This window comes from Nilaparvata lugens, chromosome 12, assembly GCF_014356525.2.
Source record: "Nilaparvata lugens isolate BPH chromosome 12, ASM1435652v1, whole genome shotgun sequence".
Classification (NCBI taxonomy): domain Eukaryota; kingdom Metazoa; phylum Arthropoda; class Insecta; order Hemiptera; family Delphacidae; genus Nilaparvata; species Nilaparvata lugens.
Window position 1 is genome coordinate 2,943,346 of NC_052515.1, and position 12,304 is coordinate 2,955,649.

Sequence of the window (12,304 nt, forward strand, 5' to 3'; positions counted from 1 at the left end):
TCGGCTTGAGTTAACAAAAAATCGGCTTGAAATTTGAAACATAAACTACCTATACCTCGGGATATCTTCTTATGCTATCTGTTTACTAGTGTACTACTCTATTGTATGTATTGTCTATGAATAAAATTATTTGACACTTGCAGAAAACTCGTGCTCCGTAAGGCTCTATTTTAAAACATGTCAAACTGAAATCTCTAAGAATTGAAATAGGCCTATAACCATCCTTGGTCATTTAAAAATCTATATGCAAAATTTCAAGTTAATCAGTCCAGTAGTTCAGACGTGATTATGCGTCAAACATAATTGTCGTATCCCGTTCGTGTATAAGCCAGTTCTTTACTTTATTATAGTATAGATGAATTTTAAAAGAGATTTACAATTATTTTGAAGTGAATAAATTTATTCGAAATGAATATTAAAGATTAAATTTTAATCGGAGATTTATTTAATTTTTTCAGTTCGGACATCTTTAGAACCGGGCTGGCTCGAAGGTACCCTGAATGGTAAAACTGGTCTAGTGCCGGAGAACTATGTGGAAGTGCTACCCTGACGAGTGTCATAAACTCATCATATCATCATAAACCTCAACATATTTATCATAAAATATCACCATAAACCTTATTAGTTATCATAAACATCATTATAAACCTAAGTAATTATCATAAACATCATCATAGCCATGCTAAACTAAAAACCTGGTTTTTACTAGTAGAGTTAGTTGTCGAGTAGCTGGCATACTAAAGCCTGGTTTTCACTAGTAGAGTTGGTGGTCGAGTAACTGGAATACTAACTCTACCGAGCTAACTTTACTCTACTTACTTGGTCGAGTAACTGTTTTCACTACAATTGAGAATAGTAGGTAAAGTGTGTTGTCTAGTGAACAGATCTAACCTTAAAATGTCAATGATAGTCTACTCTACTAGCTCGCGACTGTTTTCATTAGCATAGTAGTGGTAGAGTAGAGTGAGGAACGGTGGTGGGGGAAGGCAAGTGGTAGAGTGTTATCCCACTCTACTCTACAAAAAACTAGTAATCTACCATGAAAGTTTTCATTGGGAGGGTTCACAAGATAGTTAGTACTTGCCCAGGGAACTCTACCACTAACTCTACTAATGAAAATAAGGCTCTCATCACTATTTTTGTGAAACTGCATCATAACCATTGAAAATTATAATAAATTCAGCATAAATGTAATAAAAATCATGATAAACTCCTAATTTCCAAGTAGGCTATAAATGAAGAAAGAAGATGATATAAAACGCAATTAATGCTCCTTGTTTCAATTTTAAATTTATATTTTTAAAAGTTGAAAGAATTGTAAAGAAAATATCCCGCCCAGCATTCTGAACAGAGCATATCGAAGATATTAGACTGAAACTGTATTGCTATATTCAACACATAACATATATTTGTTGCTATTTATATGTTCTTCATACTACATTTCAATACTAACTTATTCTATCATAATCAACATTTACTAAATTTTAGTTTATGAACGGTTAATAACTATTTGATAAAGACGTTTACAATAAATAAAATGTGGGTGTGGTACCTTGGTAGTTTTATAATATACATGTATAGAAATGTCCAAAATTTCTGATATACCTAGTTGCAAAACTAGGTCTAGACTAGGTCTAAACTAGTCTAGACTTCAAAAGTGTGTGTGTGTGTGTGTGGGATAACTGTCATATAGTTAGGTCCACGTTATAATGGCAGTATTTGATTAACATTGGTGTTGCTATCCTTGTCTACTATTCGACAAAACAGATAGCACTATCCTTTTCTAGCTCCGCAACGATGCCAAGTCCGTTTTTAATAATGTAGAAATGTAATTAAGGCAGACAAATGGCAACGCTGTTTTTCTATTCTCTGTCATTATAGCGTGGACCTCAATGTAATGGTATTGATATTTTTATGTAACTAGGCTAGTAAAATATGTAACTTGAAGTGAATTGCTGTTAAACAGATTTGGTTTTGAAATAAATCTTTTGAATGAACGTAATACTGTTGGAGTGAAGGATTTTGGAAGAAAATTGTGAATTTAAACTGATATTTAATACTTATTTAATTTTTATTTTGATATTTAATTCAACTGATTACAAAATATTGTTGATTAGAATGAATTTCGACTTTTATTTAGATTTTTTGACAGATCGACAAAATTCAATTCAATTCAATTTTAACCGATTCAAAAATATTTCATAAATGACTAAAATCACTAATTTGTCAATTTTTTAGTTCCTATGAATAAAAATATGAACTGTTCTAATTTTTTTAGAGTATGAATGCATTCATCACATCTATACTACAATAAAGCTACATTTGGACAGTTGTATAAATTAGAATTGGAACCGTTTTGGTCTTATAAGCCTGTGGCACTTTTCTGTAAGTTGTGTAATTCTCAATGATTAAATAAATAAATAAAGTGAATAACTGGCTTATACAACTACGGGGATAGGAAAGTTATGTTTGACACATCATCACGTCTGATCTACTGGACTGATTAATTTGAAATTTTGCATATTGATTCTGAATTAACCGAGGATGGTTATAGGCCTATTTTCAATTATTCAATATTTCAGTTTGTCAAGTTTTAAAATGAACCCTTGCGGAGCACGGGTTACCTGCTAGTATTTAATATTATGTTTCTTTCTCAAAATTTGGTCAAATATTTAGTTCCTATACTCCAAATTAATGCTTCAATTTAGTACAATTTGTCATGATATTTTTTCAATTTTAGATATTGGAAAGATATTATCAGAGTTGAATGATTTTATTCATTGTAACAACTTTTAATATCAGACTTTGTGTGCAGGTTGTAGATCTAGTATCTCTGATTTTGTTCTTCCATTTTTAAAGTCTTTTGTTTTTCCGTTTAAGTACATTTTTATTGTTGATTTCTTATAATTTTTTTTTAACTAATGACGTATTAGCACACGATTGATATTTCATAAAAGCACAAAATACTCTACTCGTTATTTTTTGAAGTTATGAAGTTACTGTATTTTCAGTATACTTATATATTGCTTAGCTTATATTATTTGTTTCCAAACTATTGATTTGCTGTTGTTTATTTTATCACTCCACTCATTAGAATATCGACTCGCTTTTCAAACTTGTGCAATACTTTTTGTATATTTTTTTAATAATTCGTTGAATTCTCAATAATTTATTTAGTTATAATTCTACAATTGTTTTTAATTATCAAGCTATGATTACCGAGGATAATGAAGGAAGTTTAAAGAATCCAAAACTTGTTTTGGTTTGAAACATGAAAAGTGAAGATGGGTTTACACCAAAGTTATTAACAGAATGTTAATAACTCAATCCTTATAGATTCTATTAGATTGAACGGAACTTGACAAACACATATGTTCATCATGTGCATGATAAGTTATGTTCAATCTAATAGAATCTATAAGGATTAAGTTATTAACATTTTGTTAATAACTTTGGTGTAAACGAAGCTTAATTGTTTACATTTAACATGAAGTATAAAGTTTGAAGAATAGTTTAAAGTTTTTAGAATACTGTATACTAGCGTTTGTAGAAGTATACAAAGCTGGACAAAATGTACACTGGAAAATGTTTTGTAAGGTTCAGTCAGGAGGAAAATATAAATTAAAACCTAATTAATTGAAAGGATAAATTATTTATCGCAATAGATCAGTTTTTTAGAGTAGTCTAGATTTTGGCCAATATATGGCAAAAATCTAAATTACTCTGAGAGGGCCCTGTATTATATTAATTAATTATTTTGAATGGACTTCTTATATTAATTATTTTAGCACAGTTTTCAACCCTTAATAATTAATAGTTACCACAAAATATTTTCAGCTTATTTTGTTGTATAAATTAGGAATTTATTGTTAGTTTCAAAGTTTATTATATATTGTCTGTTTTAATTTATTCATTAGTTTTTAATAGAATAAAAATATTTTTCAGTTAAGCCGCGTTACACCAAAGTTATTAACAAAATGTTAATAACTTAATCCTAATAGATTCTATTAGATTGAACATAACCAGGACCTCCTAAATAGGTCCTATTTAGGAGGTCCTGACATAATTTATCATACACATGATGAACATATATGTGTTTGTCAAGTTACGTTTGTTAATCTAATAGAATCTATAAGGATTAGTTAGTTATTAACATTTTGTTGATAACTTTGGTGTAAACCCACCTTAAGTATTCTTCGAATCTTAAACTTAGCTTTGAACACTCGTTATACCCTTAGCAACCAAAATTATCCAAGTATAAAGCTTGTAATATTTTTTGTTGAAATATCATTATTTATTATTAATTTAGCATTTATTTATTCCTATCCGATACATTCCTATACATTTAGGATAATCCTTTATTGTAGTGATATTCTTATAATTGTTTAGGTATGATTCTGTTTATTTGAGATGAAGTTTTTAATTTTCTGTGATTTGTAGATTATTAACAATTCTTACTTAATCACTGGTAGAAGTGTATTAAAATGTATTTCTCGATAGAATTGATTGAAATGGATAAATTTATTTATTGTAAATTTAGTGTAGATCACTCCACTTCAGAATTTAAACTATTCTGTAAAATAGTAACTATGTGTAATATAAAGTCTCTTCTGTAAATTCTTAGGTAGTGGATTAAATTACATTTTTATTCTATTTCTTGTACTTCTTGTATATATTTTGAGTATAATGTTAGAGTAAGCTATAACTCATGTTACTGTGTTGATATATCAGTACAAATAATAATGTATTTATATAATTTTGAACTGAGGTTATACTATTTTGTTACTGTTTTATTTGATCAGTACTAAAGTATTAAATCTTCTCAGATTTGTTTATTTATATTTATTTTCTGGTTGTAATATTTTCTAATATCTAAGCATATACTTATATGCTTTTGTCTGAGATTGCATATAAATGGAATATGATTAAAAAAATATTTTTGTTGAATTAATATATTAAAGTTTGATTTTTATGTATTTTATGTTTTTATTTTCCCAAATTTATTTTGTTATCATTTTATAATGTTAATCATTCTTTGTTTTATCTATTCTTTCAATTTTATTTCTACCTTTTGAATTTTCAAAGAATATCTGATCTGAAAACTTGATTGTTTGGCATCAAAAAGACTTGTACACTCTTTTCTTTCCTTGAGGGTCAGAACATATACATATCTATACATATTTTTATATTTATTTATCTTACTCTCATTAGAATTGTTTGAAAATTCTATTATAAAGAGAAATGTCACATATCTTATTTTGTCAATTATTTAATTAATAATCGATGGAAAATGATAAAGATGTGGTGAAAACATACGATAAATTTTTTACCATAGAGGAAAGATGACATAAGATAGCTTTTGCTCTGTATTCTCATTGATTTTACTAATATTATTAAAATTTCAAAGATGAATCGTTATATTTTAGAATGATACAGATATCAACTTCTGTAGCTAATTTTCAAAGATGAAAGTTTTTGTAAATTTACGGTTTTTAATTCAAAATAAACTCAAAACTCTCAACGAAAATAAATCTAAACAATATAAATATCGTAATAACAGATGCATAACGATTTTATTATCACTTAATACTGAATAATTACTAAGTATTTTGTAGAATGTTGGATTTTTAAAACGTTTTCTAACAAACTGAATTCAAAGATAGAAACTGGAACTATAAAGACTATTGATGAGGATGATTTAATAATCTTAGAAAGTTTATTAAAATTGATGTAATGAAACAGTGAAGAGTTGAAAGCTTCAATTTCAATAAACTGATGGATCAATATTTCTTACTAAAAAAATGATTTTCTTATAATAATGATACTCTTTTATATTTGAATAGCGTTACGGTTTTCATGAATCTTGTAATGTTTTGAGGAAGTGTCCAGAAATTTCAACTTCTTACATGATATTTTTCAATATTTGAATGTTGTGATAGGCTACTGTGTATATTTGAAGTATGTTTATCCGTATATATCACTTCAGGGGTCAATGACAGGTGAAAAACTTGATCTGAATGTATTTCCATGATATCAATCGATATTTTCAGTTCTCATCTTTCCTAGTGAACACTTTAATAGTTGAAACTCTAGAATCAAACCTACCTACATTTTGAGGATCAGTGCTATTTTTTAGATTGATCCAGTCCAGAATTTTCCGTTTCTCAACTATTTTCATCTGAAATCTATTATTCAGAGAACTATCTAATCTGCAATATTTCCAATTTTCTAACGAAATCTATAGTGAGGTCCACGTTATAATGGCAGTGGAGAAAGGTAGGAGAACACCGTTGCCGATCCTCTATCTTGTCAATGCCTTCTATAGACGGTAGCTGATACAGGTTTATTGATGTAATATTAACTGTTCATTCTCGTTCAAAATAATCAATTATATTTTATCAAGCAAGCAATAATTAAGATGGAATATTTTGTTTATTAATTATTAATTCTACATTGTTGAAAGACGATCTGGCAGCAGAGCAAAGCGAGAAAGAAGTAGCGCTTAACCGCTTTGATGAATGATAGACAAGGATAGCAATACCATTGCTAATCAAACACTGCCATTATAACGTGGACCTCACTATAGTCTTACTGTACTGGAGGATGAAAATATTAAAAATAAGGTTAGTAAGATTATTGATAGCTGGTCACAACTTAACGACCGATCAAATTGTTCAAAACTTGTGTTAAATCCTTGACCACCGGTTAAATAGTGCAAGTTTGAACTTGATAACTTAACCGATAGTTAACAACCATTTTTTGAACGCGAATGGTACAATAAAGTAATGAAACAATGAAATCAGAGGTCCTACTTTTTCTGGTGATACTGAATGATGAAAATAACAATACTATAGATGTGTAATAACTTATAACACCAATTACTGTTCATATCAGATTTTTAACTATGCTCTATTTTGTAGATACTGGATGTGTTTCTAAGAGTAAAATACTTGATGTCTTTTTGAAATAACGAGCGGATGATTGTCATGGGTTAGTATTAATTGTACAGTTCAAGTGTGAACCTATATACATTAAGTACATTCGTTAAATACATGACACATGGATTTGTATTATTTCTAGACGTGGGGAATCTTTAGTAATTATAGTGCTTTAATGTAATTACTGTAGCTATTTATTGTGTTGTAATATATGATAATAATAAATTTATGATATAACTGTTTAACTGTATGAATTCACTTAATCCTCCCATTCAAAAAAAGGAAATTTTTGTTTCAGTGAAAATTCACCCTGCACCGTATTGTAGTGGAACGTATCTTATTATGGCACGACACTTGTTAGGTCAACCTCTATATCCATAGACAGTAGCCTATATCAAGCAAATCTGTGAGATTTGCATTTCTCTTGAAATCCACGAACTAAACATAATTGGTTTTTTGCGAAAATGGTCAAATATTAAAATCGCTCAAACTCTCAAGCTTCAAACATAAGGTCACGAAATTTGAGTGATTTTATATTTCACAAAAAATGAGAAAAATCATTGACATGAATCTTTTGCTTTTTTTAAAAACAGTAGACAGAAAAGTATCTCAGAATTGGTTGGAATTTGCACCATAGATGAAGCTACATCGGAGAAATGTCGGAGCCAAATTTGGCACCCCCAGCCACTATACAGGCTGAGTTATGCAGCTTATTAGAACATGAAATCTGCAAATTTTCAAACGGCCATATTTAATGAACGGTGAGGAATTTCGTAAATATGATTCCAGATTTGTGTTTCTCACATCAAAGACCATAAGGTCACGAAGTTTGAGCGATTTTTATTTTTCACAAAAAATTGAAGGAATCCATCGTGAAACACACTGAAACAAAAAGTATCTCAGATTTGGCTGAAATTTGCACCATTGATCAAGCTTGACTTGAGAAATGTCGAAGCCAAATTGACACACCCAGCTACTATTGCCTGGAAAATTATAAAAGCTGAGATGGGAAAACAAAAAAATTGTAATCATTCAAAAGTATAATAATAAGTATAATATAAATCATAAGTATAATAAGTAATGAAACGAATACAACTGATCCTATTAGAGTAAGCAATATATTTAATGACTTTTTTGCTACAGCAGTGGACAATTTTGTGATACCAAATATTCCTGAAAATAATGATGAACCTGTATATTTACCAAACATTCAAAATTGCCAGCCATCTCCGAAATTCAAATTTAAAACAATTTTAGAATCTGAGTTGCAGGAAATTATGAATTTTGAAAATAAACTCTCGACTGGACCGGATGACATACCAATTACAGTAGTAAAACAGATTCTGCCAGCTATAATTAAGCCATTATTACATATAATAAATATATTATTATATATAATAAATATCCTCTCTAATTTCAGGCCAATTTCCCAACAATTTGAAGACAGCCAAAGTTATACCAATTTTAAAAAAGGTAATTTGAAAGATCCTGCTTGTTACAGGCCAGTGGCACTATTATCTGTGTTTTCGAAAATATATGAGCGTGTTGTATACATTCAGCTGATGGATTATCTAGAGACACATAATATACTAGATAAAGAACAGCATGGCTTCCGTTCTAGAAAATCTACTATCACTGCAGGAGTAGATTTTATAAGTACTGTGATTGATGCTATTGACAAAGGGGAAAAGGTTATCGGCGCCTTTTTAGACTTAAGTCGTGCGTTTTACAGTGTGTGTCACGATACTCTGTTGAAAAAATTAGAGTCTATGGGAGTGCATGGTAAGGAGCTGAATTGGTTTTCATCTTTCTTGAAAGCAATTCGTTCAAATAGAGCATTTAGAAGAGTCTCAAAGATATAAATATAAAAATATCTATTGCTCCGACCTAAGAAGCTTGAAGTATGGAGTTCCCCAAGGATCCATCTTAGGTCCTTTACTATTCCTGTGTTATGTTACAGGTATGCCTAGGATGGTCCAAGATAGAGCGTCTGTCTGTCTATATGCCGATGATGCAAATATATATTCTCTGGTAGATCGGTTCAGGATGTAGAAATCTCATCTGCTATTGGAATATAGCCTCTATTAATAATTATCTGAATTGCTATTTTGAACTCAAGTAAATCAATAGTTATCCCATTTATGACAAAGCAGAGTAGGAACCAAAATCTTATCCTAGGGTGACATTGAATAATGAAATTATAGCAACAAAAGAGAGTACAAAGTTTTTGGGATTATTAGTGGACTGTAATCTCACATGAGATAGTCATGTTTGCCATGTTATGAAAAAGATTTCCACAGGTCTCTATGCTCTAAGGCAGATGTCCAATGTTTGTGGTGTCCAGACATTGAAGTCGGTATACCATGCTGTAATTCATTCACATTTGGCGTATGGAATTTGTATCTATGGCGGTACAACCAAAAAGAATTTGGACAAGATACTCAAGCAGCAAAAGAGAGCTATCAGAATAATCCTCAAGCTTGAAAGATGTGATTCAGCACGATTGTTTTCCTCGCAGCTTGGGATTATGACAGTGTATGGGCAGTATATATATGATGTCATCATGTTTTTTAGAAAGACTAATACTGAAATAATACCAGACTCACAGCTACTTTACCCGTTATGGCAGAATGTTGGAAGACATAGATTATACCTATTCGAGAGGAAAACCGTTTTTAGAGGAAGGTCATTTTTTTCAAAATTGCCAAACGATTTGAAAATTTTAGAAGATGTTAAAAGGTTTGGTATTGAGTTAAAGGAATATTTGGTAAGATTATCCCTGTACTCGTTACAGGAGTTTTTTAATATTTTATGTGTATGACATTGTTTGTAACTAGTATTTAGGCTATATTCCTTAGTATTCTGTGACACTATTCATATGTATTTTTACATGTTTATGAATAAAGATTTTTCAATTCAATTCAATTGATTGGATAATACTAATGCAGGTGGAATATGTTTGCATATGAAAAAAAGGCTTTTGTGTAAAAAAGGCTCTTCATGGTATTTTCTGTGAGCCTTTATATGTATATCAATAAATAAATATGAAATAAATAATTCATTCAATAAAACTAACAAGAATAAATAAATGAAACAAATTTAATAAATATAGAGATTTAATAATAATTGCTTTAGAATTTGAACAATACATTTTCATTACTCAACTAACTACTAATACAACATGCAATATAAATAAAAAATATAGTTATTTTAATAGACGAACTGGTACTTCAATTAAAGAGTTCTATTGATCACAGTGATAAGACCTTGGATAATATTCAAGAATTGGAATAAAATAGTATTTCAATGATTATCACTAACATTTAAATCGATTACAATAGTAAAATGCGGCAGTGAAGTGTTATCAAAAGCTGAAATAATCAATAAGCTAAGTGGGAATATAGTTTTATGTATTCAAAAGTTATGACTTTAGAACTTCAGTGAATTATAATTCATTACAAAATGCAGAATTCGAATACAATATTACAAATGTTGATATTGAAAAACATCATAGGTACATTCAATTTATTCATAATTGGACATTTTGGTTTTTGAAAACATATCATAGCAAATCTTAGCTATCAATTGAATAACGAAACTTCTTGAAATTGACACAATGTATGACAAAATATCTGAGAAACAAGTTTCGATTGTTACACCATTATCAATCTCCACTAAACTGAAAGCTTAGCAGATTTAGGCCCGCCGCAAAGTAGACCCACGCTAATCCACGAAAAGCAACCCACGCCGTGGGATGTTTTGTAAACCATTGCTATAGAATTCATAATCAATCAGCTGACAAGTGAATTATTCATTGCATGTATTACACAGATGTCTGGAGAAGCCTAGGAATGGTTTATAAAACATCCCATGTCATGGGTTGCTTTTCGTGGATTAGTGTGGGTCTACTTTGCGGCGGGCCTTACAGTATTGAAAGATGTTTAAGCTTCAATTTCACTAGGCATTGTTGGAATTGTAATACATAAGTTCTCATAAAACCTAACAGAAGAAAAAATCAAATGCATTATTATTTAAAAGCTAAGTTATCCAATTTGAATCTAATTAGAAGTTTGTTGAACACACTTTTGGTTGATGAACTTTTAAAACAGTTTTGGGCAAATGCCTGTTTGCTGATCACAAATTTCTGATTAAATACTCTCTATTAATCAATAATCATGTAAGCTATTGTAAATAGAGTACAAGAGAAGTGGAGTGAGTTAACAAAACGTCCATAGCCACACTTTTTTGAGTGATGCAACTGATTATTTATGCATAATATTATCCTATACATTGATACAATTAAAGATCCAATATAGCTGAATTCCCCTATTTCAGCATCAGTGAACGTGTCCGGTACAGTGAAAATATTATCCCCATGATTTCTGATGGGACTATTCACACTCAGCCGGCTGAACGGGTATGAATAATCCCATAAGAGCTAGAGGGAATCATAATTTCACTGATGTGTGAATACACTCGTAATACATCATCTAACAGTGTTTTGAGACATGAAAATAGTTGAGGTAGCACCAGCTCTGTAGCGAGTGGAGTGTTTCAACTATAGAGAAAAGATAACATCAGGAGATGTCCCATGGTATAGGTCGTTTATAATCAAAATGTCAAGCCATTTTTTGTTAACTGTCTATTATAACTGGTTTTGATGCGGTGAGAGTGTAAGAACGGCACCGTATAAGAGACTACCAGCTTAAAACTAAATATAAATACTATGGTGTGATCAAAGTTTTAATGGCAGTGGAAAAATATAAGGGAACATGTCTGCCTTGTTTCTCACCGATTCTCCTTTATTGTGTCTTGTGTCTAATTATACCTTGCCGATTCTCACTTTTATTGTAAAGTGTAAATAATAGTTATGTGTATATCTAGAGTGAAAGTACGACTTTTTCTCCTGAGGGAAAAGTTTGAAGCCCGAGGCGAAGCCGAGGGCAACAATTTTCCTGAGGGAGAAAAAGTATTTTTCACTCGTGATGTACACAACATTTTTCCTCCATCTACATTTTTTATAGAAACTGCAAATAAAATCATTTTAATAACTTACGTATTGGTGACAATGTTTCTAACAACATAACCTAAAATCTAAAACTTAAACCGGCCGTTGATTGGCACTGCCGATTGCGCTATCTATCGGCTAAAGTTGTAACAATCAGCTGGGTGTTTACCAAAAATGGCTGACTCCAGATCACGCGTTCAGATTTGAATTGCAGATCAAAAATTTTGTTGGCTGGTATTTTGAATAGAATAAGATATTTTAAAATTGTATAAATTTTATTGGCTACTTATTTAAGAATATAATATCATACAAACATATATTTCATGCGTTGATCAAATTTCTGGTTGTGGTATTGAAT

The 12,304-nt window shown here is 30.3% G+C and overlaps 1 protein-coding gene across 1 annotated transcript in view; it reads left to right on the forward strand.

The window, feature by feature from the left end:
* The window catches only part of LOC111055991 (rho GTPase-activating protein 10), a 115,468-nt gene extending 110,492 nt beyond the window's left edge, over window positions 1–4,976 (forward strand). The window contains 1 exon segment of the mRNA XM_039438653.1: window positions 459–4,976. Coding sequence (XP_039294587.1) covers window positions 459–550 — 92 coding nt within the window. The 3' untranslated portion in view covers window positions 551–4,976.
* Window positions 4,977–12,304: the final 7,328 nt, after the last annotated feature.